General features: G+C 44.1%; 1 protein-coding gene across 1 annotated transcript in view; it reads left to right on the top strand.

Moving 5' to 3' along the window:
- Positions 1–25,064, top strand: part of WDR17 (WD repeat domain 17) — a 272,532-nt gene that overhangs the window by 96,046 nt on the left and 151,422 nt on the right. Inside the window, exons 8-11 of the mRNA XM_030191530.1 lie at positions 2,712–2,880; positions 2,966–3,057; positions 5,099–5,181; positions 13,083–13,169. Coding sequence (XP_030047390.1) covers positions 2,712–2,880; positions 2,966–3,057; positions 5,099–5,181; positions 13,083–13,169 — 431 coding nt within the window. The remainder of the gene's footprint in view (positions 1–2,711; positions 2,881–2,965; positions 3,058–5,098; positions 5,182–13,082; positions 13,170–25,064) is intronic.

Genomic DNA, 25,064 nt, shown 5'->3' with positions numbered 1-25,064 from the left:
AGATCCACATGCAAATCCAAACTAAAGCCAATTAACGACAATAATTAACAGCCAATTATTGAAAGCAACTCATTAATTTATTTATGTGCAGATCTGGGGCACCATTTATAGAATCTGGGGGATAGTGGATAATTCTGTAGAATAGGTGCTAACGTTTACTTGCCTATTACATTTTGAGTTAATCCAAGAGGGAAGTCCAATAAAGCTGAGCCTTTGGGCAAATCCATCAGATGTGATAAAATGTACCCCGACTGTCACAGTTTCTCCAACACCAATCAGAAGCTTGAGGATACACCTGGAACAGTTGTTCAGGAGTATAATACCAATGATAAAAAAAATTTAAAAACTGTTTTCAATAAGGTTATTAGCTAGAAAAACTTTAAAGAAGTATTTAAAACCCTCCTCACAACAGTCAGAGGCATATGTATGATTAAGGTCATAGTTCCACTTTGATATATATTTTTGTAAAGGGATATGATACAATAATAAAGCCATATATAAGCGAGAAATGCTCCCTTACCCCCAACTCTTTTTATAACCTTTTCCAGCAGAGTTTCCTTGTGGCTCAGGTCTCCCCGAGCCCTACAATAAATAAAGTCTGAAACCTGCCTATAATGGGACAATTCTCTTGACTCTAGGCCATAGCAGGGGCGTATCTGAAAGTCGGCGGTAGCGGGGGCCGAAGCCAGAGTGAGGGGGCACATTATAGCCCCCCCCCCCGCCGCTGCCGCCATTTCCGACCCCTCCCCTGCCGCCGTGGGTACCTTTGCTGGTGGGGGACCCCAACCCCCACCAGCCGAGGTCCGCTTCCTCCTGCCGCTGCGAGGTTTTTAAGTTCATCGGGATTCGTCCTCCGTCACTCTGTGCTGCTGTTCAAAGAAGCTGCTAGTTGAATGCAGTTTCGCACTGAGTCTGACGTCGCTGCTGCACGTTGTACGTGCAGGACGTCAGACTCATGTACAACGTGCAGCAGCGACGTCAGACTCAGTCCGAAAACTGCATTCAGCTAGCAGCTTCTTTGAACAGCAGCACAGAGTGACGGAGGTCGAATCCCGATGAACTTAAAAAACCTCGCAGCGGCAGGAGGAAGCGGACCTCGGCTGGTGAGGGTTGGGGTCCCCCACCAGCAAAGGTACCCACGGCGGCAGTAGGGGGGTCCAGGGCGAAATCTACGGGGGCCCAGGCCCCTGTGGCCCCACGCAGATACGCCCCTGGGCCATAGTCATCCAGTTGGTCTGAGACAAATTCCCCCTCCTCCCAGAACTGTCCCAGGGTACACAAGCCGTTGGAGGCCCATCTTTTATAGGCTGCATCCCTCAACCCCCTCAGGAAAGGGGGGGGGGGGCATATTGTAGTGCTGTCTGAAGGTGATAGACTGTCTGAGAAAAATTTAGCCAGGGGATGACTTGGATACACAGGGACCCTCCAAATAATTGCCAAAAGTTATTTTTTGGTAACCAAAGTACCGTTCAGATCGGTGGTAAACCGATCCAATCCCACTCCCATTGTAGCCATTTTTTGGGGTCCCAGGGATCCGCTCTGCCAGGACTCGCAGCTGTGTCACCTGATAATAGATCAGGACGTTTGGGACACCCATCCCCCCTGTAAGTATTGGCTGATAAAGTATCTTTCTACTCGCCCAAGGTTGGGGTGTTTCCATTATGGCTATTCTTATGATGCAATATGCACTTGGCAAGAGCCTTCTTACCTTAACAGCTGGACTGGCTTATAAATTCTTAACACAGCATTTATATACTGTGTGGCATCATCATTCAGTGTCTGGTAAATCAAAGAAATTTTTTCAAATTCATCCTCTTGTCTACTGGAGTGTATTACAGCCAAGGAGGCCTCTTGTATACCGCAAAAATCCCCTTTTCAGGGTTCAGTGTGGTTTATATTTTAGGTGAGACAAAAGCAAATAGTGTTAGGTATGAGAAACACTAGAGACCATTGGATTAATGCATGAGACTAAAAACATTAAGGAAAGGATAATGGATGATACTAGAAGGCAACAATTCTGTCTAAGCAACTGAACTGTAAGTTGGATTTTCATTGTTCTGGTTTTTTTTCTGAGTACTACAATAAAGAAGATTTGCTTAAGAATGGAGAGTCTATTGGTAAAGCTTCTACTTGGGGATGGTTTAAGCTGGCTGTTGAAGCTATTCTATACTTTGCCTAGAACAGTACATCTGGTCATGCCCCCTTGTCAGATACGTGCCATGGGATTTAGGCACCATGCCTTATAGAATAGCACACAGCCAGAAGCGTACGCAAATTCTGTGCCAATTAACTTCAGTAATTGATTACTAGCTCTCAATTATTTCTAGTTAAGGGCTCGTTTATCAATTAACTTGTGCACATCCAAAATTAAGCATGCAAAATCGAGGGGGGGAGGGATACAGTGGTTTGCACATATATTCACTATTGGAAAAGCTTTTGCACTCTTTTCACATAGTGGACACGTAAAAGTATGCCCTCCTTTAGAAAAGTGTTTTGTTTTTTCCTATTTTGATTAAAGAACTACATGAAACAAGATGGGATGTGTCATTGATATGTCCTATGTCATTTCAAATGAATGCACAATACCAGTTTGAATCAAATCCCAAAGTTTTATACCAAAAGAAATTCTGTCATATTCCAGATGAGTTTTGAAATATTAGGTTATCTGTGTTTGTTAGATTTTAGTGTTATTTTTTAAAATTTCATTTTAGGGACACGTTGAAACAATTTTTGATTGTAAATTCAAACCAGATGACCCCAACCTCCTAGCCACAGCATCATTTGATGGCACAATAAAAGTATGGGATATAAACACATTAACTGCAGTGTACACTTCTCCTGGTAATGAGGGAGTCATTTATTCCCTGTCTTGGGCTCCAGGTAAGTTTGTTTAGCTCTGGATGTGGACACATGGCCATTATGAAAGTTTTCTTATTGTGACCAATCCTTAATATGTGTTTTAAAGGGGATCTGAACTGCATAGCTGGTGCAACGTCCAGAAATGGAGGCTTTATATGGGATGTTAAAAAAGGGAAAATGATAACCCGATTTAATGAGGTAACATTCTTTCAAAATGAAATGCTATTTCATCATTGTCTGTACATCATTGTAATCTTTTCGTGCATGTTTGATTGTACTCTGCCATTATAAAATGTCATTGTTTTTTCAGTTATTTTCCATGAAATACTATCCAGTCTATATTCAGCAAATGACAATGTTTTTTTTAAATTAGCACTGGGTATTCAATTCTGGGCCATATCAAGGTACCAGCATTGAATAACTGGCTCTCACAAGACATGTGCTGGCTGTGAGGAGTTATGCAGATCCTGACTGATATTCAGCCACCATGGGCCAGATTCTGTATATGGTGTTTAAAAAATTTGCTCAGTAAACATTCCCGCCTAAGCGTATTATATAAATGGTGCCTTAATTTAGGCGCAGTATATAGAATACACTTAGTTGATATCCTAGCACCTAAAACTGTGTGCATCCATTTACACCAATGAAAACATGGCGTAAATCCTGGCACGTAGATTTAGGCACAGAGGGCCGTATTCCATAACAATGCATGTAAATTTTGGAACTCCCACAGAACGCCCATTTCCCCTCCCATAACCATGCCCCATTTTGCATGCACAAATTAAAATTTAGGCACAGTGAGTTACAGAATATGCTTAGCGAGTTGTGCATGTAAATTCTAATTATTGACAATTATGCTCATTATTGTTATGTGCTGTTAGCAACACTGATTGGCTTGTTAAGCCAAATAAGTCACACATATTTTTATAGAATGCGCTGGATTTGGGTGTGGAATACTAGGCATGCTATATAGAATCAGTGGGCATGCGCATAAGATACTTAGCATGTTCTAGTTGAATATCATCTAGGACCTGCATTAGGGGATTGTTCATTTTCTCCTCCATGAGTGTGATCCCTCACCCTTGCCAGCACCAGAAGAGCCCCCTATATGCCCAAACCCCTCACTCTACAAAAGCCCCCCACCACCACCCTCCAGTCCCACCAGGTCATGCCCCCCCCCTTGACCTACAGGAAGTGGCTCCATGGCCACCATGAACTTTAGCGGTAGTCTCAAGCGGGGTTTGCTTCTGCCTTGATTTACCTTTAGATCACCAGGTCTAGCACGGTAGGCCCAAGGGAAGGAACTGTTTATCCTTGGGGGGTGGTAGAGGGGGCCATTCACAGGGTGAGGGTTTGGGAAGGGGAGTCAGGCATGTAGGGGACTTTCTGGTGTTGTGGGATGGGTGAGAGAGGGAGGGGTTGGATTTGTTTGGGGGCGGCAGGAAGGAGGGGGGATCAGCTGCAGGCTGGTATCCAGAAATGATGTGGGTGCCAGCACTTGTGTAGCTAACTAGATAATGTTAGGACTGCTGTTTATGCGGTCCTGCATGCCTGGTTAGTTATACAGGCACTGGAACTCAAATTGCTGGCATCCACTTGACTCTGCCCCTAGACCTCCCTTTTTCTGGCTGGCATTTATGTGGCCAGTTAATGCCAATATTCAGCGGCATTGCTCAGTTAAGTGGCGCTGAATATCGGCAGCCAGCCCACTCGTGGTTTAAGCAAGCAGGAACCTCTCCTGCCTTCTTAAATCACTTTAAATATTGACCCCTATGTTTATTATTTTATGAATTACATGAGCTTTTCAGTTTCACAATTCAATATTCTGATCACTAGGCTGTGGATCCAGTGTAAGTATCTCAGTGATTACAATATCAAGATCTGTAAAATTGCCATCTTCTGAATTTCAGTGCTTGTTTGATGCTGGTTCATTGTCTTGCTTCGCCATCACCTCATGCAAGAAGTAACAATCCTTTATCTTACTGTATTTTGTTAGCATCACACATCTAAGAAACAGCTGGAGAGTCTCTGGTTGTCTGCAGCTGACTTAGTTCATTGAGAGCCACAGAACTAGACTGTCAATGAATGTTTTATTTTGCATAAAGTGCTATGATAATAGCAATAGGAGAAAGAGCTACCTGGGGCGCCTTTTTAATCACGCCCTCTTTAGAAAATGTCATATAGGCAAAGCAAGATAAGTAAGACTAAATATTGACAAATATTTTATATATTTTTGAAGCATGGAAAGAGTGGCATTTTTTGCATTGCCTGGAGTCATAAGGATTCTAAAAGAATAGCCACATGCAGCGGTGATGGCTTTTGGTGAGTATCATATACATATAGTAATGAAACTATATTTTTCATATAAGCATTTGTTATGATTCTTTATGTATACCTTGTAAGAATGAGTAGAGTTTCTAAATTACTTAAAATAAAAAGCAGCAATGTATCAAAGGGCAATTCTATAAATTGGTACCTACGCATACATGCCACTTAGAAGCATCAGAGGCGCCAAAATTGGAAGTTATGAGCATGAGCACACTAGGCGCTATTCTGTAAGGTTGTACCAGAACATAGGCGGGCTATGGGTATATCTCCAACTTATATGCATATAACTCATAGAATATTATAAGTCAGGTACATTGCATGGTGTATTTAGGCATGCTCATAATTCCTTGATGTAAATGGTCGTTCTAAAATTAGGCAGGCCAATTCGTGTTTATGCTAGTATTCTATAACGGCATCTTGGGGCACAGATGCCCTTATAGAATTGGTGCAAAGTGCACTGCATCAGCATGCAAAAATGGAGATGCTAAGTTACAGAATTGCCCCCTGCAATATGTATCCTAAGGAAATTACAGTGAGGATCTTCAGTCTTTAAAAGCTTTGTTTATTTATGTACAGTGGGGGAAATAAGTATTTGATCCCTTGCTGATTTTGTAAGTTTGCCCACTGACAAAGACATGAGCAGCCCATAATTGAAGGGTAGGTTATTGGTAACAGTGAGAGATAGCACATCACAAATTAAATCCGGAAAATCACATTGTGGAAAGTATATGAATTTATTTGCATTCTGCAGAGGGAAATAAGTATTTGATCCCCCACCAACCAGTAAGAGATCTGGCCCCTACAGACCAGGTAGATGCTCCAAATCAACTCGTTACCTGCATGACAGACAGCTGTCGGCAATGGTCACCTGTATGAAAGACACCTGTCCACAGACTCAGTGAATCAGTCAGACTCTAACCTCTACAAAATGGCCAAGAGCAAGGAGCTGTCTAAGGATGTCAGGGACAAGATCATACACCTGCACAAGGCTGGAATGGGCTACAAAACCATCAGTAAGACGCTGGGCGAGAAGGAGACAACTGTTGGTGCCATAGTAAGAAAATGGAAGAAGTACAAAATGACTGTCAATCGACAAAGATCTGGGGCTCCACGCAAAATCTCACCTCGTGGGGTATCCTTGATCATGAGGAAGGTTAGAAATCAGCCTACAACTACAAGGGGGGAACTTGTCAATGATCTCAAGGCAGCTGGGACCACTGTCACCACGAAAACCATTGGTAACACATTACGACATAACGGATTGCAATCCTGCAGTGCCCGCAAGGTCCCCCTGCTCCGGAAGGCACATGTGACGGCCCGTCTGAAGTTTGCCAGTGAACACCTGGATGATGCCGAGAGTGATTGGGAGAAGGTGCTGTGGTCAGATGAGACAAAAATTGAGCTCTTTGGCATGAACTCAACTCGCCATGTTTGGAGGAAGAGAAATGCTGCCTATGACCCAAAGAACACCGTCCCCACTGTCAAGCATGGAGGTGGAAATGTTATGTTTTGGGGGTGTTTCTCTGCTAAGGGCACAGGACTACTTCACCGCATCAATGGGAGAATGGATGGGGCCATGTACCGTACAATTCTGAGTGACAACCTCCTTCCCTCCGCCAGGGCCTTAAAAATGGGTCGTGGCTGGGTCTTCCAGCACGACAATGACCCAAAACATACAGCCAAGGCAACAAAGGAGTGGCTCAGGAAGAAGCACATTAGGGTCATGGAGTGGCCTAGCCAGTCACCAGACCTTAATCCCATTGAAAACTTATGGAGGGAGCTGAAGCTGCGAGTTGCCAAGCGACAGCCCAGAACTCTTAATGATTTAGAGATGATCTGCAAAGAGGAGTGGACCAAAATTCCTCCTGACATGTGTGCAAACCTCATCATCAACTACAGAAGACGTCTGACCGCTGTGCTTGCCAACAAGGGTTTTGCCACCAAGTATTAGGTCTTGTTTGCCAGAGGGATTAAATACTTATTTCCCTCTGCAGAATGCAAATAAATTCATATACTTTCCACAATGTGATTTTCCGGATTTAATTTGTGATGTGCTATCTCTCACTGTTACCAATAACCTACCCTTCAATTATGGGCTGCTCATGTCTTTGTCAGTGGGCAAACTTACAAAATCAGCAAGGGATCAAATACTTATTTCCCCCACTGTATTTATTGCATTTGTATCCCATTTACTCACCATAGGTGTTATCTCCTTGAAACATTTTGAGTACATCCTATCATGTCATAGTCAGGATTTTAAGTCTATAATTGCTTTGTCTCTGTTTAAAAGGCCTTATCTCCTTGGAATACTACGGGGCTATGACTACATAATCTAGCAAATTGAGTATATGGCTATATAATCTAGCATTTTCAATGCCAGCATCAAAATTGTACAGAGATGAGAAAGGTACAGCCAGATCGTCCTGATTCCTTCCTTGAAATGAGGATATGCTGCTGAGTCTCAAAGTCCTTTGTGCTTCTAAAAATCATATGGCTGGCTAGTAATTGATAAAGAACATAAGCGTTGCCATACTGGGACGGACAGAAGGTCCATGAAAGCCCAGTATATTGTTTCTAACAGTGGCCAATCCAGGTCACAATTACCTGGCAAGATCCAGGAACAATAGAACAAGATCCCAGAACAGTAAAATAGTAAAGCAAGAAGGCCAAAAGAGAAACTTTCCGTGGAGGCAAAAACTCATAATAATAACTTGTTCAGGTATATCTGAAAGAGAGAGCCTGTGTACTGCTGCGGCTAAGAGAGCAAATAGAATGTTAGGTATTATTAGGAATGGAATGGAAAACAAAAATGAGGATGTTATAATGCCTTTGTATCGCTCCATGGTGCGACCGCATCTTGAATATTGTGTTCAATTCTGGTCGCCGCATCTCAAAAAAGATATAGTGGAATTAGAAAAGGTACAGAGAAGGGCGACAAAAATGATAAAGGGGATGGGACGACTTCCCTCTGAGGAAAGGCTAAAGCGGCTAGGGCTCGTCAGCTTGGAGAAAAGGCGGCTGAAGGGAGATATGATAGAGGTTTATAAAATAATGATTGGAGTTGAACGGGTAGATGTGAAGCATCTATTTACGCTTTCCAAAAATACTAGGACTAGGGGGCATGCGATGAAGCTACACTGTAGTAAATTTAAAACGAATCAGAGAAAATCTTTCTTCACTCAACTTATAATTGGGCTCTGGAATTCGTTGCCAGAGAATGTGGTAAATGCGGTTAGCTTAGCGGAGTTTAAAAAAGGTTTGGACAGCTTCCTAAAGGAAAAGTCCATATACCATTATTAAATGGACTTGGGAAAATCCACTATTTCTGGGATAAACAGTATAAAATGTTTTGTACTTTTTTGGGATCTTGCCAGGTATTTGTGGCCTGAATTGGCCACTGTTGGAAACAGGATGCTGGGCTTGATGGACCTTTGGTCTTTCCCAGTATGGCAATACTTATGTACTTATGAATCTGTGGGGCAGTTACATCATCAGGGAGGACAGGACCATAGCAGAGAGGCTGAATGAATTATTTGCCTCAGTCTTTAATGAAGAGATCTGTCTGTACCAGAGATGGTTTTCAAGAATGATGATACAGAGAAACTGAAGGAAATGTAGGTGAACCTGTAAGGTGTACTGAGCAAATCGACAAATTAAAGAGTAGTGAATCACCTGGACCAGATAGTATACACCCCAGGACACTGAAAGAACTCAAATTTTTAAAAAGGGATCTGGGGGTGATCCAGGAAATTACAGACTGGTAAGCCTGATGTTGGTGCCGGGAAGATAGTGGAAAATATTGTATTGCATTCAATATATGTAGAGCTCTGCAGAATGTTTTAATTTTTGTCTGTTGAATTTCTCCCAGAAATAAAAAGTATCAAATGCTTCTGCAGAGAAATCCAGAAACACGATTGGCATTACATTATATTACATTACAAATTACATTTGTCTTTCACCATTACCGCAAAGTTCAAGGTGGTTCACAATAATAGAAAACTGAACATTCTCAGGAATAAAACATCATTAAATACAACAATCGAATCGTATCTCTCTTAGCTAACACAAATTTCCAAAATATGAAAGCTTTAAAGATTTTCAAAACTGTAATCGGTTGTGCTTCTTAGAGTCAAATTTTTCACAGACAAGAATATCAAAGATGTAGAAAATAGTTTCTTATATCTAACATTTGTAATGCTAGGGTACTGAAGCATTAAAAAGTATTTAGAAGAAGCATAACAATTTTTGCTAAAATTTTGACAAAGCTCAACATATATTCCAGAGCTTGTTCATGCAAAATCAGAAATACAGTTATACATATTTTAAATATCACTCTATCCTCTAAGGGCAACTAATTTAGCTAATAAGGGCAAAGCACTGTCAAACTTTGACAAATGAGGTACACTGCACTGTTCTGTAATATTTGTAGCCTCCACAGTAAATACTTGTGGCATTTTGCGTATACCATATTACAATAATCCAAATGTGTTAAAATCAAAACCTGCACAATAATTTGGAATACTTCAGGTGTAAAATTGGAATGTATTCTCCTAAGTCTCCGTAGTGCCCTAAACACTTTAACATAAACTGCTTTTACTTGAGATTCAAAAGTGAGATAATACCCAGTATTTTGAGCTGCTTCTGCAGCAAATATGTTATAGCATTTACAGTAAAACCTTTTAGTGGGAGATGGTTAAAACTACTGCTATTACTAGAGACATAGTCTTGTCCCTGTTGGTTTTGGTTTAAACAATGAAGCACGATGTTCCAATGTATCCAAACCTCTCTTGATATCTGACAGAATTCCTTCTATTTCCACAATAAACGGTATGCACATTGTGATGTCCTCTATATGTATAAAGTGACAAAAGCCCAATTTGGTCAACATAATACCTAGTGGAACTAGTAAAATATTAAACAGAATCAGCGATATTGGTGAATCCTGGGGTACTCCACAGTCGGGAACCCAGGGGGTGGAATACATCCGATTTATGTTAATCCAGTATGACCTGTTTCTCAAAAAACCTTGAAACCAGTTCATAACTATGTCTCCTATTCCAAAGTGGCAGAGTAGATTTATTAGAATGTCGTGGAGGGGCATAATCGAATGCGAACGCCTATCTCCATGGGTGTCTATGTCCGAAAACGGGTACGTGAAGAGGCGGGACAGACCGTATTTTCGAAAAAAATGGACATTTTTCAACTGGGCATTTTTTTTTTTTTTTAGCGATAATGGAAACTAAAAACGCCCAGCTCAAAAACGTCATAATCCGAGCCATTTGGTCATGGGAGGGGCCACGATTCGTAGTACACTCGCCCCCCTGACATGCCAGGACACCAACTGGGCACCCTAGAGGTCAGTGCGGTGGACTTCAGACAACGCTCCCACATGCATAGCTCCCTTACCACGGGTGCTGAGCCCCCAACCCCCTCCCCCAAAACCCACTACCCACAAATGTACAACACTACCATGGCTCTTAGAGGTGAAGGGGGCACCTACATGTGGGTACAGTGGGTTTTGGAGGCCTCCCATTTACCAGCACAAGTGTTACAGGTAGGGGGGATGGGCCTGGGTCCACCTGACTGAAGAGCACTGCGGTACCCACTAAAAGTGCTCCAGGGACCTGCATACACGCAGGCCTCTAGGACTTGTTGCTGCTATATAACATTAGCACACCAGTTGACACCTGAAGACTAATCTCTCCGAAAAACGTCCTTTATTGGAATAAGCACGCTTACTCACAGTTAACTGCAGATCAGAGGTTGTGTCCCACTGGCAACGAGTCTCCCTGGTATGAGATTAGCAGTAGGTCAGAGCTGGCAGAATGGTGTACAATGCTCTCTTTCAGCCACATTCAAGGTAAGAACTAAGTTCCGTAACTTGGCTACCACGTGAAAGGGATCTAAAACTGGCTTACAAAAATGGCCAGTACCTCGTGGACTACCGGAAACAAAACAGGGCACACTCTGACCCAATAAGCAGGGGGAAAAGCACCATGGGAGTAGAGCCTACCAACTACCAACATCGTGAGCATTTAACACAAGCTAGTGGAATCACGGAGCCCAATACCCTGATGTGATTCTGCAGTGCGCATAACAGAAAAGGTGTCACACTCATCCGAGAGCCACATCAGAACCAGGGAAAGGCTGTCACAGGATAGAACACATTCTGCTGTCATGGAGGTGGGTACGGCATTTGAGGCTGGCATAGAGGCTGGAAAAAAAGTTTTTAAAGTGGGGTTTTTTTGGTAGGAGGGGACCACTGGGGGAGTCCGGGGAGGTCATCCCCGATTCCCTCCAGTGGTCATCTGGTCAGTTGGGGCACTTTTTTGGGACTTGTTCGTGAAAAAAAAGGGTCCACAAAAAGTGACCCAAAATCGTGATAAAAACGCCTTTTTTTTTGATTATCAGCTAATGATGCCCATCTCTCCTCGGCCGATAACCACGCCCCAGTTCCGCCTTCACCACGCCTCCGACATGCCCCCATCAACTTTACCCGTTTCCACGACGGATTGCAGTTGGAAACGCCCCAAATCGGCTTTTGATTATACCAATTTGGGCGCCCACGGGAGAAAGACGCCCATCTCCCGATTTGGGTCGCATTATAGGCGTTTTTCTGTTTCGATTATAAGCAGGATGGTCAACCAAGTTGAATGCACTTGACATGTCAAATTGCACTAATGGTAGTCGCTTACCAAGGCTAACCTCACTTCTAACCTTTGTCAGAAAGGTACCTAGAACTGTTTTGGTACTATAACCTTTTCTAAATCCAGACTGAGACTTATTCAAGATGTTAAAATGTTCCAGATAATCACAAATGGGCTCTTTTACTAAGCTGCAGTAGGCTGTATGTACGTGCCAAAATGAGACTACTGCCAGGCCAGCACACCCCCCTGGCAGTAATATCAGATTTGGCATGCGCCCATGCCTGGATGAATTATTTTTTATTTTCTCCCATGTGCAAATCGGCAGTTAGCACATACCGACTGGACACTGCACGTGTAGCCTGTGATCCCTTACCGCTAGATCAATGGGTGACATTAAGGGCTCAAGCCAGTTTTAGACGTGCTGGTTTCAGTTTTACTGCATTCCCTTTTCCTGTCACATTAAAGAAAAAAAACCAAAACAAAACTTTTTTTCAGCTGCAGTAAAAACTGGCCCAGCGTGCACCTAATACACGCGCGCCTATACCTCCGCTGGCTACTTTTCACTGCAGCTTAGTAAAAGGGACCCCTAAGTTGTTCAGCAACAATTCCTTCCATCACGTTAGTTAATAGTATAATAGATGCCACTGGTCTATAATTGCTAACCTCAGTCAGTTGCGTTGTTAAGAACTGGCGTATGCATGATGTGACCGATATCCTTAGCTAGTGTATTCTGTAAAGATTGTGTTAAGTGACTAATACAGTTATCAGAAATACTTTCATCAGATAATCCAGACAGAAGTTCAGTATGCTCTGAAATGAAGAATACTTCTTTAAATTACAATAAACCTTTGGTTCTGTGGGAATCTGAAAATGTGTCCAAATTCTGTCTACTGCCACTTCCGCTCTAGATGTAAAGATACTAAAATCAAGTTCTTCAAAATCAATTTGAGAAGGGTTTAAAGATTCCGTTGTCTTAACAATTTTACTATTAAAAAACTGAGCATGATCCCTCTGCTGAAGGAGGGAAATCATTGGAAATGGTTTTAGATTGGGAATTAATCAATTAATCAGTCCAAAAAACTTTTTAGCTGTATGCTGATATTGTGAACTGTAATAGAAGAAAGTAAAACACTTACCTTAAACTGCTAATCATGCCCGCTTTCCAGAGAAAGACATAAGCCATAATAAATCATCATAGTCCAGAAATCGGAGAATTAATTTTGTTTGGTGACTCTTGATTAATTTCAGTATCATTCGAACAGTTGATGGCAAAATTCTTCACAAGTATAAACATCCAGCTGCAGTTTTTGGTTGTGATTGGAGCCAAAACAACAAGTGAGTAACTCTTCATTTCTTCAGCTTTCTATTGCACCCGCCAAATGAAGTCTTTGCCGTGACCTGTATGTTTAGATTCAGAAGAAATGACCCTACAGGAATACTACTAGACAGGTGGTGTGACATTTTGCAGGAGCTCTGCAGGCTGGCTGTTTTATCATTGTCCCTCGCTTCTCCATGTACCCTACAGTGGCATGCCTCTCTCCACCACCACCTTTGCTAGTAGTACTGACATTATGGCAGGCTGACTATCATTGTATATCATAAGGGTTTGGTGTGGTAAATGGAAAAATAACTAATGCCATAGCAGTCTCTTATTTCAGATTTATTAATAAACAATAGCATTTGAAATAAGTAGACATTCAGAAATATCTGTTTGGTTCTGTCATTTTTGTCCTGTTGTTACTAAAGTAATGTAAAAACAATCAGATTGATTGACTCTGGTCAGGGAGTGAACATTAATCAAATGTTTGGTGCATCTATATCTGGTTTTTACAAATATCTCCTAACAGGCTGATAAGATGCTATTCTAGCTATTTGGAAATTCATGATATTTTCTCAAGGACCGGAATAAAAATGTTTTGGAGCAAATGCATCTGTATGGTGGTATCAACCTGTGCTTTCCATTTTTGGGTGTCCCTGCTTCTGTTTCCAGCCATAAATGGCTATTCTACCTTCTAAATATACAGCATTCATTCATCTCCTGCTGGCCTCTACACCTGATTATCATTAGCTCAGAGCACATGTACATCAGGACAACTTCCTATGGAAAGGAAAATAAAATTTTTAGTTTTCTTTTCCTCTGTGGAATATCATGGGCACAGACTCCTTGTTCTCTATGCAGTTCCTTTAGAACAGGCTTGTCCAACCTACGGCCTGTGGGCCAGAATCCGGCCCACTAAGTGCTTTTTTATGGCCCTTAGAAACTTGGCAGTTCTTGTGGTGCTTACATCGGGATTCCTGCTTTCCCACCACAACTGTAAGCTTCAGTCGTGGCATGCCTGAAGTTTAGATTGGTAATACGGTTTCAAGTCTTGGGAGTCTTGAAACCACAAGACCAGCCTAAACTTCTGGCCTCATGCATCTCAAGCTTGCAGAGTGCCGTATTGCGGTGGGGAATCAGGAATCCAACTGTTTCTTCTGCATCTGAAGCCAGGTGAGAGGACAGAGACTGGATAAAGACTGGGGTGGTACATGAGACCTGTTCCTTGCCAAATCAAAAGGTCACTACTCCATCCTCATCCTCCTCGACCTATCCGCCGCTTTTGACATTGTCAATCATAATTTACTTCTTGCCACACTGTCTTCATTTGGGTTCCAGGGCTCTGTCCTCTCCTGGTTCTCCTCGTATCTCTCCCACCGTACCTTCAGAGTACACTCTCATGGATCTTCCTCCACCCCCATCCCGCTCTCTGTTGGATTTCCTCAGGGATCTGTCCTTGGACCCCTTCTTTTTTCAATCTACACGTCTTCCCTGGGCTCGCTGATCTTATCTCATGGTTTCCAATATCATCTCTATGCCGACGACACCCAGCTTTATCTCTCCACACCAGACATCACTGCGGAAACCCAAGCCAAAGTATCGGCTTGCTTATCCAACATTGCTGCCTGGATGTCCAACCGCCACCTGAAACTGAACATGTCCAAGACAGAGCTTATTGTCTTTCCACCCAAACCCACCTCTCCTCTCCCTCCACTCTCTATCTCAGTCGATGGCACCCTCATCCTCCCCGTCTCATCTGCCCGCAACCTCGGGGTTATCTTTAACTCCTCCCTCTCCTTCTCTGCGCATATGCAGCAGATAGCCAAGACCTGTCGCTTCTTTCTCTATAACATCAGCAAAATTCGCCCTTTCCTCTCTGAGCACACCACCCGAACTCTCGTCCACTCTCTCATTACCTCTCGCCTTGACTATTGCAACCTACTCCTCACTGGCCTCCAACTTAGCCATCTATCCCCCCTTCAATCCATTCAGAACTCTGCTGCACGTCTTATCTTCCGCCTGGACCAATATGCTTACTACTACTACTTAACATTTCTAGAGCGCTACTAGGGTACATTTCACCTCTCTCCTCAAGTCACTTCACTGGCTTCCGATAAGGTACCGCATACAGTTCAAGCTTCTCCTACTAACCTACAAATGCACTCAATCTGCAGCTCCTCAATACCTCTCTACCCTTATCTCCCCGTACGCTTCTACCCGAAACCTCCGCTCACAGGACAAATCCCTCCTCTCTGTTCCCTTCTCCACCATCGCCAACTCCAGGCTCCGCCCTTTCTGCCTTGCCTCTCCCTATGCTTGGAACAAACTTCCTGAGCCCATACGCCAAGCCCCCTCCCTGTCCATCTTCAAATCCTTGCTCAAAGCCCATCTCTTCAATGTCACCTTCGGCACCTAACCATTTCACCCCTATCCAGGTAATCTGGACTTCCCCGATTTGACTGTCTGCACATGTTGTCCATTAGATTGTAAGCTGACTGCACATGTTGTCCATTAGATTGTAAGCTCCTTTGAGCAGGGACCGTCCTTCTTTGTTAAACTGTACAGCGCTGTGTAACCCTAGTAGCGCTTTAGAAATGTTAAGTAGTAGTAGTAGTATTGCGGTGGGGAATCAGGAATTCGACTGTTTCTTCTGCATCTGAAGCCAGGTGAGGGGACAGAGACTGGATAAAGACTGGGGTGGTACATGAGAGAGAAATTGGGTAAAGTCTAGGGGGTACATGAGAGAAAGCAAGAGCATGAGTGAAGACTGGGGAGGAGGGGCGGATGTACATGAAAAGGAGAGAGAGACTAGTTGAAGGCTGGGAGGGGACAGTGCACCAGTATTTTCCAGTATTTGGCTAAACATGTTGCAAAATATGATGGTTTGTTTGTTTGTTTTTTATTTGTACCCCGCGCTTTCCCACTCATGGCAGGCTCAATGCGGCTTAGGTACTTATTTGTACCTGGGGCAATGGAGGGTTAAGTGACTTGCCCAGTGTCACAAGGAGCTGCCTGTGCCTGCAGTGGGAATCGAACCCAGTTCCCCAGGACCAAAGTCCACCACTCTAACCACTAGGCCACTCCTCCACTGGTTATGAGATCTTAGGGATTTGAACCCACCACTTATGCATAACAGGCCAACTATGGTAACCACTAGGCCACCTCATTTGCTAAAATATGATGGTGCATATTTTGGCCCTCTGAATGCTGCAAAATATAAAATGTGGCCCCTGATAGAAAAAAGGTTGGACAAGCCTGCTTTAGAATGAAAACCAAAACATTCTCAGAAAAAAAAAGTTTGAAACGGCCCCATTTGCAACCAAGTGTGGCTGGTTTTAAAAGGATGGCACCGCGATGGCCACAGCACATTGTGGCAGATATCTGTTAAAAAGCAACACTAACATCCCTACCTGCTGTTCACAAGTTATCCCCAGCCCTGCCCCGTTTTCGTTTTTCCTTCTCATAGTCGCTCTCACAAGCACACACTATCTGGACCAACCCTGTCGGTACATACACGCACACCCATTTTTCTTGCACACATACTACTAAACCCAGAACAAACCCCCCACAAAGTGCACAGAGAATAACTTTATTTAGGTTGTGTAGGAGGAGAAACATGTCTAAGTCTAAACAATTAAAGACTCTGCAAATATTGTATAAAGGCTTGGTGAACTCAAGTCTTTAATAAAATTCATGTAGGGCTATAGAAGATAATGCATATTTTATCTTTGTGCAGAAAATCCCAAGATTTGCAACAGAGTGGACCCCCAGAGGGAGTAGATAACATGAGAATTGTCTATAAAAATTATAAGAAGGATCTAATGTTTGCCAGTTAAGATTTAATGTGAAGAAATGCAAAGTGGTGCACTTTTGAGTATAGACGTCCAAAGTTGCTATATGTGATGGGGGCAAAATGCTGATGTGCACAGACCAGGAGAGAGACTTTAGGTTGATAGGGTCTGAGACACTGTTCTCTCTAAACTGAGCAGGAGTCCTCCACTTAAAGTCTTGCCAGTGGGAGGTACTGTTTTACTATGATGTTTTCACTTCCTTGGGTGAATCTCTTCATAAAGGCGGTTAATAAATCCCAATAAATATAGTGATGGACAGGCAAGCTCTGCAGGACTCCAGGGAACCTGCCAGTCTCCAGTTGTTGAAAACATAATATTGAAGCACCACCCCCCACTGGCAGCAATGCAGTTGTAGGACTGAGCTTAGAGGGAGCAGTGGTCTGAGGATCTCAAGGTGGTGACAAGCCGGTAGCCAAAGCCAGAAGGATGCTAGGCTGCATGGAGAAGAGTATAACTAGTAGAAAGGAGGAGATGATAATGCCATTGTACAGGTTATTGGTGAGACCTCATTTGGAGTATCGGGGTAAATTCAATAAATGGTGCCAATTTAGTCGCTGGGATGATGCGTGGTGAGCACAAAGTCTATAATGGCAGTTTATGTGGAACTGCTGTTATAGAATACTAGTGTAAGTTTGCAGTTTCGTTCTTAACCTTAGGTGCGAGCACTTACGCCATGTGAAAGGCTGATGTAACTGCTCGCACCTAAGTGTTGGCAGTTAGGCACATTGGACTAGATTCTATTTATGTTCTTATGGCGCCTGAAATATCTGTGTCGAAAAAATTTCCACATAGGCATCTACTATAATAAAACTGACCCTCAACGTTCTGAAGACAACATTCTGAAGTCACTCAGTCACTCCCTGAAGGGTTCGTAACTTCATGGTGGTGAAGCCACCTCACTTACCATGTCTGCCCCGCCCTCGCGTCAAACGTCATGATGTCGAGGGCGGAAAACCTACAGAAAACAGAAAGAAGGGATCGCACCCAGGCAGGGGGAGGAGTACCCCCTGCCTAGGAAACGCTGGCTACCAACCTCCCGACCCACCCGCGGACAAACTGTGCAGGGAAACCACTCCCAAAGCTCTGGAGTCCCAATGAAGCCCCGCCCACAGAATGTTCCAGGTCCACAACCCACCCCCGTGCCGCACCACCCCCAAAACAACCAAAAAAAGCTGCGGAGATCAAAAGAAGCCCTGCCCACAGAATGCGGGAGGTGCAACATCTGCCCCCCGTGCCACCCAAGCCACCCACCTTCGCGTTGCTTTGCTAGCGGGGGACCCGAAACCCCGCCAGCACAAGTCCTGTCTTCTGACTACGGCGTGACGCAAATAACCCCACCCTGCACAGGCTAGCAATGCCGAAGATCACGCCGGAGTCAGCAGAAAACACAGGACTTCTGCTGGCGGGATTTTGGGTCAGCAAAACAATGCGGCGGAGGGGGGGGGTGCGTTGCGTGGAGGGGGCGGTGACGGCACTCATCAAACACAACCCCGAAAACTGGCAGCGCTTCCTTCCCTCTTCTTCAAAGCACAATCCCCCCCCCCCCCAAAACGCGACGGTGGGTGGGTGGGTTGGAGGGGGGGGGTGCGTCGCGCGGAGGGGGCGGTGACGGCACTCATCAAACACAAACCCGAAAACTGGCACCGCTTCCATCCCTCTTCTTCAAAGCACAATCCCCCCCCCCAACTGAACTATACAGCACACACACTCACTCACTCACTGACATCTGACAGTGCTTGCTGAACCACCCCTCCACACACACACACACTCACTTACTCACTCTGGCAGCGGTTCCTGAACCCCCCCTCCCCCCCCCCACACACACACATACACTTACTCACTCTCATTTGACCACACTTCCTAACCCCCCGCCCCCCACCACACACACTCACTCTCTCATCTGGCAACGCTTCGTGAAATCCTTGCCCCCCCACACACACACACTCATCTGGCAGCGGTTCCTGACCCCCCCCCCCCACACACACACACTTACTCACTCTCATTTGCACACACTTCCTGACCCCCCCACCACCACCACACACACACACACACACTCACTCACTCTCTCATCTGGCAGCGCTTCCGGAACCCCCCCCCCCCCCACACACACACACAAACTCACTCTCATCTGGAAACGTTTGATAAACCGCCACACCCCACACACACACTCACTCACACATCTGGCAGCGCTTCCAGACCCCCCCCCCACACCCCTCATCTTCCAAGTTGAACCCCCCACACCCCTCCAACACACACACACACTCTCTCTCTCACACTCTCATCTGGCAGCGCTTCCTGAACCCCCTTCCCCCCCACACACACACTCACTCTCATCTGGTAGCGCTTCCTGAAACCCCATACACACACACACACACACTCACTCTCTCTCATCTGGCAGCGCTTCCAGTAACCCCTGCCCCCCCCCCCCCCACACACACACAGACAGTCACTTACTAATCTGGGCAGCCGTTACTGAACCCCCCCCCCCCCCCCGCCCACACACACACATTTACTCACTCACTCTCATTTGGCCTCGCTTCATCAACCCACCCCCCCACACACACACTCACTCTCTCATCTGCCAGAGCTTCCTGAACCCACGCCCGAAACACACACACTCACTCTCATCTGGCAATGCTTGATAAACCCCCCCCCCCCCCCACACACACACACACTCATCTGGCAGCGCTTCCTGAACCCCCCCACACCCCACTTCTTCCAAGCTGAACCCCTCACACACCCCAACTCACACACACACACTCTCTCTTTCATCTGGCAGCGCTTCCTGAACTCCCCTACCCCCCCCCCCCCCCCCCACACACACACACTCTCCTCTCTCTCTCCTCTCTCTCTCTCTCTCATCTGGCAGCACTTCCTGAACCCATGCCCTCCTTCACACACACACTCACTCAGTCATCTGGCATTGCTTCCTGAACCTCCACCCACACACACACACACTCTCTCACTCTCATCTGGCAGCGCTTCTTGAGCCCCCCCCCCCCCCCCCCCCACACACACACACACACACTTTCTCTCTCTCCCCCTCCTCCAGCACACCAATTGCTTGGGTGCAGTGGTGGTAATCTCAGACACCAGAGAGAGAGGGGGGGGCCTGACACCAGAGAGAGAGAGAGGGAGGGAAGTATCTCTGTCACACACACACACACACACTCTCTCTCTCATAGACAATGTCTTTCTGTCTCTCATTCTCACACACTCTGTGTCTCACAGTGTATCACATTCACTCTCTATGTGTCACACAGTCACTCACACACTCGCTTGGTCTCATATACTCAGTCTCACAGAGAACCTGTGTCTCACACACACACACTCTCTCTCGCACACACTGTATCTGTGTGAAACACACTCTCTCTCTCTCACACTGTCTCACATACGCACTTGCACACACTATCATTCTCACAAACACACTCTCACAGACACACTCACACCCAGACTCACTCTCTCTCACACACACACACACACACTCACACTTTCACTCTCTCTCTCACACACAGTCACTCTCACATACACTCTCCCAAACAAACACACTCTGAGGAAAACCTTTCTAGCGCCTGTTTCATTTGTGTGAGAAACGGGCCTTTTTTTTTTTACTAGTATTGTATAAACTGTACCTAGATTTAGGCGCGGTTTATAGAATACACCTAGGTGGCTATGCCAGCGCCTAACCTTGTCACATCCATTTAAGCCAAGTAAAACTTGGTGTAAATACTGGTGCCTAAGTTAAGCATGGAGCAGGTGTATTCTATAACCCTGCGCGTAAATATTTGGAACGCCCATGTACTGTCCATTCACACCTATGGTCTCTCCCCCTTTTTGGCAGCACACTTTAAAGAATTTGTGTGCACCACTTTACTGAATATGCTTAGCAAGTAGTGCATTTAAATTCTAAGTGCTGATAATTGCTTAACATTATTGGCACTGATTAACTAGTTAACTAATTAGGTTATGTGCATTATTATTGAATACGCCTTGACTTCCTCGAGGAAATTTCAATGCGATATATAGAATCTGGGGGATAACCCTTAGCATTCTATAACCTTCACAAGTAATTAAGCCACATTGAGCCTGCAAATAGGTGGGGGAATGTGGGATACATTTTCTGACTCTTGGATCCCACCAGTAGTGGTCTATGAAAATGAGAATATTTTCCTGTATGCAATTTTCTGTAATGATTTAATTTCTAATAATTTCTGTTATTGCGTTCTTTGTGAATGTTATAATTTAAAACTAATAAAGAAATCAAACAAAAAAAATAATAATAATAATTCATAGGCACATCCTTGACCCTCCCATTCCTCTCCCATGGTCATGCCCCCCCTAGAAGTTGCTCACAACAAAAATTGTGCACTCAGGTTCTAGAATAGTGACTAAGATTAATTGTGCACACAACTACCAACTGGTGCTAATTAATGCCAATTAACACCAATTTAAGCCAATAATTCTGTTAACTCCAATTAACAGGCAATTACTAAAATAAATTGCATGAGTAACTGACCTTATTCTATGAATTGGGCATCCAACTTTGAACACTAGGGACTCAATTCTGTAAATAGCGCCCAAATTTGGGCGCAAAAAAAATGCATGCCAAGTGCAATTCTGTAAACGACGCTCCAAGTTGGGTTCTGTTTATAGAGTGATGCTTAGCAATGAGATCCATGTCCACCTGACCCCTGGTGTAAATCCCCGTACTTAAATTAGGCACGGATCTATCAAATTCTGTTAGCACTGCATGCAAATTGAAACAAACTCTCCCATGGCCACATCCCTTTTATGGATCTGCATGGAAAAATTTATTCGCACATCTTTATAGAATAACTATAAAGCGTGTGTAAATTACAATTATTGCCAATTAGCGCCAATAATTGTGCCCAATTGGTGATAATTAGCTCGTTAAGTAATTAAATTACGTGCACAAATTGGGTGCACAGTTTTGAGTGCTATATATAGAATTAGGGGGTAAGCCTAAAGTTGAGTACCTATTTTCTACTATTAGTAGGGTTGTGCTCAATTTTGGAGGAACTAAGTAGTTCAGAGTATGAGGTCTGTGTTAGAAGACATATAAGAGACTTGAAGACCTGAATATATATACACTGAATGAAAGGAGGGACAGAGGAGAAATGATTCAGACGTTTAAATATTTGAAAAATATTAATGAACAATTAAACCTTTTCCAAAGACGGGGCACTATGGAACCAGAGGACATGAAAATGAAGCAACGTTTGGAAATATTTTTTCATGGAAAGTGTGGTGGACATTTGGAATGCCCTCCCAGTGGAAGTGAGGGAGACCAAAACAGTGATGGAATTCAAAAAGATGTGGGAGAAACAGAGAATCCCTATTTAGCAAGTGGACTGAATCAAAGTATAGCGCATTTCTACTCAAAGCAAAGCTTAAATGAATTTCACACTTAAACCCCCTCCCCCCCTTGAAAAAAACCAAAATGTAGAGGTGTGTCACCTACATGGAGCAGCATTTACAACCCTTAACAAAAGCATGGTGGAGGGAGGGGTAACCAGCACAGAGTCCCAGCCATAGCACTAACCACCTTACTGGGCAGATTAGCTGGGTCATTCTGGGCTTTATCTACCATCATCTGTGATGTTTCTAGTAAATCTGCTTGCAAGAGAAGGGATTATTTTATAAGTGTAAATGTGACAGATGAAGTTCTGTACAAGCAAGAAGTGGTTATGATCCTGAAAATGATAATGGACCAGAAACTTTGAATGATAAGGTGGATGTTATTGTGGATGATTAATGTCTGGATTATTGTTTTTCCCAGAGTTCCAGGTATGACTCCTAAAGTTTTGCTCAGAAATATTTCCTTAATTATTACTTTGAAAGGAGTGAAGCCTGTGAAAACTGGGATTGCTTTAATCAGTGGGATTTGAATTAAGAGACTTGAGTATATGTATCGTTAAATAATTTCTGGTTATTAAAAGAGAGAGAATGTAATCAGATGTATTATTTCTAACTAAAACCTGGACAATAAGTATGTTCTCAATGAAATTAATTGACTATATGCCGTATTTGGTCTTGAGGAAGCCAACCAGAAGATCAATGTGGAATAATGTATTAGATGAGTAATATCTGGGGGTATCTGTTACGTTTAATTGATCTCCTTGTCTTATTTCACTCACCCTATTTTCTTCACTTTGTGGTCTAGAAAGAGAAAGATCTATATATATAAAGGCACTTTGAAGCCTCAAGCCGGAAACTTGAGGCGCCCGAGATATCCGGTTTGGCCTGCAGGCATCAGTCACTGTAGCTCGCCCTCGCGTCAAAACGCGATGATGTTGAGGGCGGGGCGGCCCTTGCGTCAAAACGCGATGACGTTGAGGGCGGGGCGGACCTCGCAACCACGTCACTGAGGGACGAAGGGACGAAGAGGAGAGGTGTGCAACTTGGAACGGAGGCACGGAGGGGGTGTCTGCAACTCGGGAGGGAGGGAGGGAGGACGGGGGGGGGGGGGGGGATTACCCTGCTAGCGACCGTTTCATTTTTGCCAGAAACGGGCATTTCTTACTAGTTGTATATAATCCATATATCTAGTTGGGATTGTTTTCTTCTCTTTATTGTATTAATGTGCAATCATCTCTGTATTACTGTTTGCAATGATTTAAATAAGTGTAAATGTATAAAGCAGCGTTACAGTGTGAACATATACATATTTACCCCCATCATTCTATAGCAGTTGCCTGAAATTAGGTGCCAATAGCATGTGTAAGTTATAGAGTACTAGCACTTATTTGCACAACTGTAAAAGTTATGTACGTTAGTGCTTCTCATGCACACAGCAGTGTTCTATAACTTATGTGCACAACTGCCATAACATGTAAATGCTAGGGTCACTCACAGGAGGAGAAGCATGAGCAAGATGTAGACATGTCTCTCACTTATGCAAGTAACTTATAGCATACTGTGTGCTAAAGTATCTCATCTACGTGTGCCCACCTAATGCCTGCCAGACACAACATAATTGGGCGCATCTAAATGTATGCATGCTAACGGAAACTTGCACTGACATTCTGTAAAACACTTAACGTGCATAACTCTGTTTATAGAATAGGCTCAATACCTGCATAAATTGTCGCCTGAATTTCCTCCTTTAGGAGCAATTTTACACATGTCTATATGCAGAGCTACTTATATGTGTATATAACATGATTATGGACAAGCATGGAAACCTCATAGGCAAGAGTTCAGTATAAAGTCAGAAGGAATTTTATTGGTGGAAAATAATTAAAGCAAGACAGCCTGTTCTTCTCACAGGCTTACTTTCTCTTTGGCAACAATCACAATTACTCCCTTCTCTCTTCTTCATTAATAGTGTTCCAACTACTCAACATAATTCCAGGCCTAGCTCCGGCTAGGATGCTCAGGACCCAAGGTCTTTACTGCAAATAAAGACATGCCTTTACGTTTGCAGTCTTCAATTCCTCTTTCATGCACTCCCTGGGCTTCTACAGGGTGCAAACTTCTGAGCTAGAGCCACTGTCCACTTCCCTGGGACTCTCCCCTACAGTACTGCTGCCCAGCCACACTTTAGGAAGGGTTCCTTCTCTTGGAGCCTCCCTCTAGGATCTGCTGTCCGGATCTCTCTCTCCTGAAGACCTCTATATCGCAGCTTCTCTCCTGGAGACCTCTTTTCTTGGGGCCTCCCTGATCCACTCTGTAGGGCATTTAACCACCTTCTGGCCTGAGTCCCGCCTCTGACTCAGCCTCTGACATGCAGGATTAGCACCACCTGCTGTAAGGTGGCCAACCTGCAACCTCAGTGATGCCACTATTCCACTCCCCCAAGCACATATTATCAACGTGTACACTCAAGGGCAATTCTATAACAGGGGTGCCTCATTGGAACCTATTGTATAAAACAGCATAGGTGTCTTCATTCCTTTATTGAATACTAGCGAACCGGGCATATACACCCTTATAATTTAGGCACAAGCACTTATGCCAGCCATAGATGTGCCTAAATTCCAAAAGATATATAATTACTTTATAGTATTTTATAAGCAGTGCTTTTTTTGTGCTGGTATG

This window comes from Microcaecilia unicolor, chromosome 2, assembly GCF_901765095.1.
Source record: "Microcaecilia unicolor chromosome 2, aMicUni1.1, whole genome shotgun sequence".
Taxonomy (NCBI): Eukaryota; Metazoa; Chordata; class Amphibia; order Gymnophiona; family Siphonopidae; genus Microcaecilia; species Microcaecilia unicolor.
The sequence above is the reverse complement of the archived record's forward strand: the minus strand, read 5'-3'. Positions and strand labels throughout refer to the sequence as shown.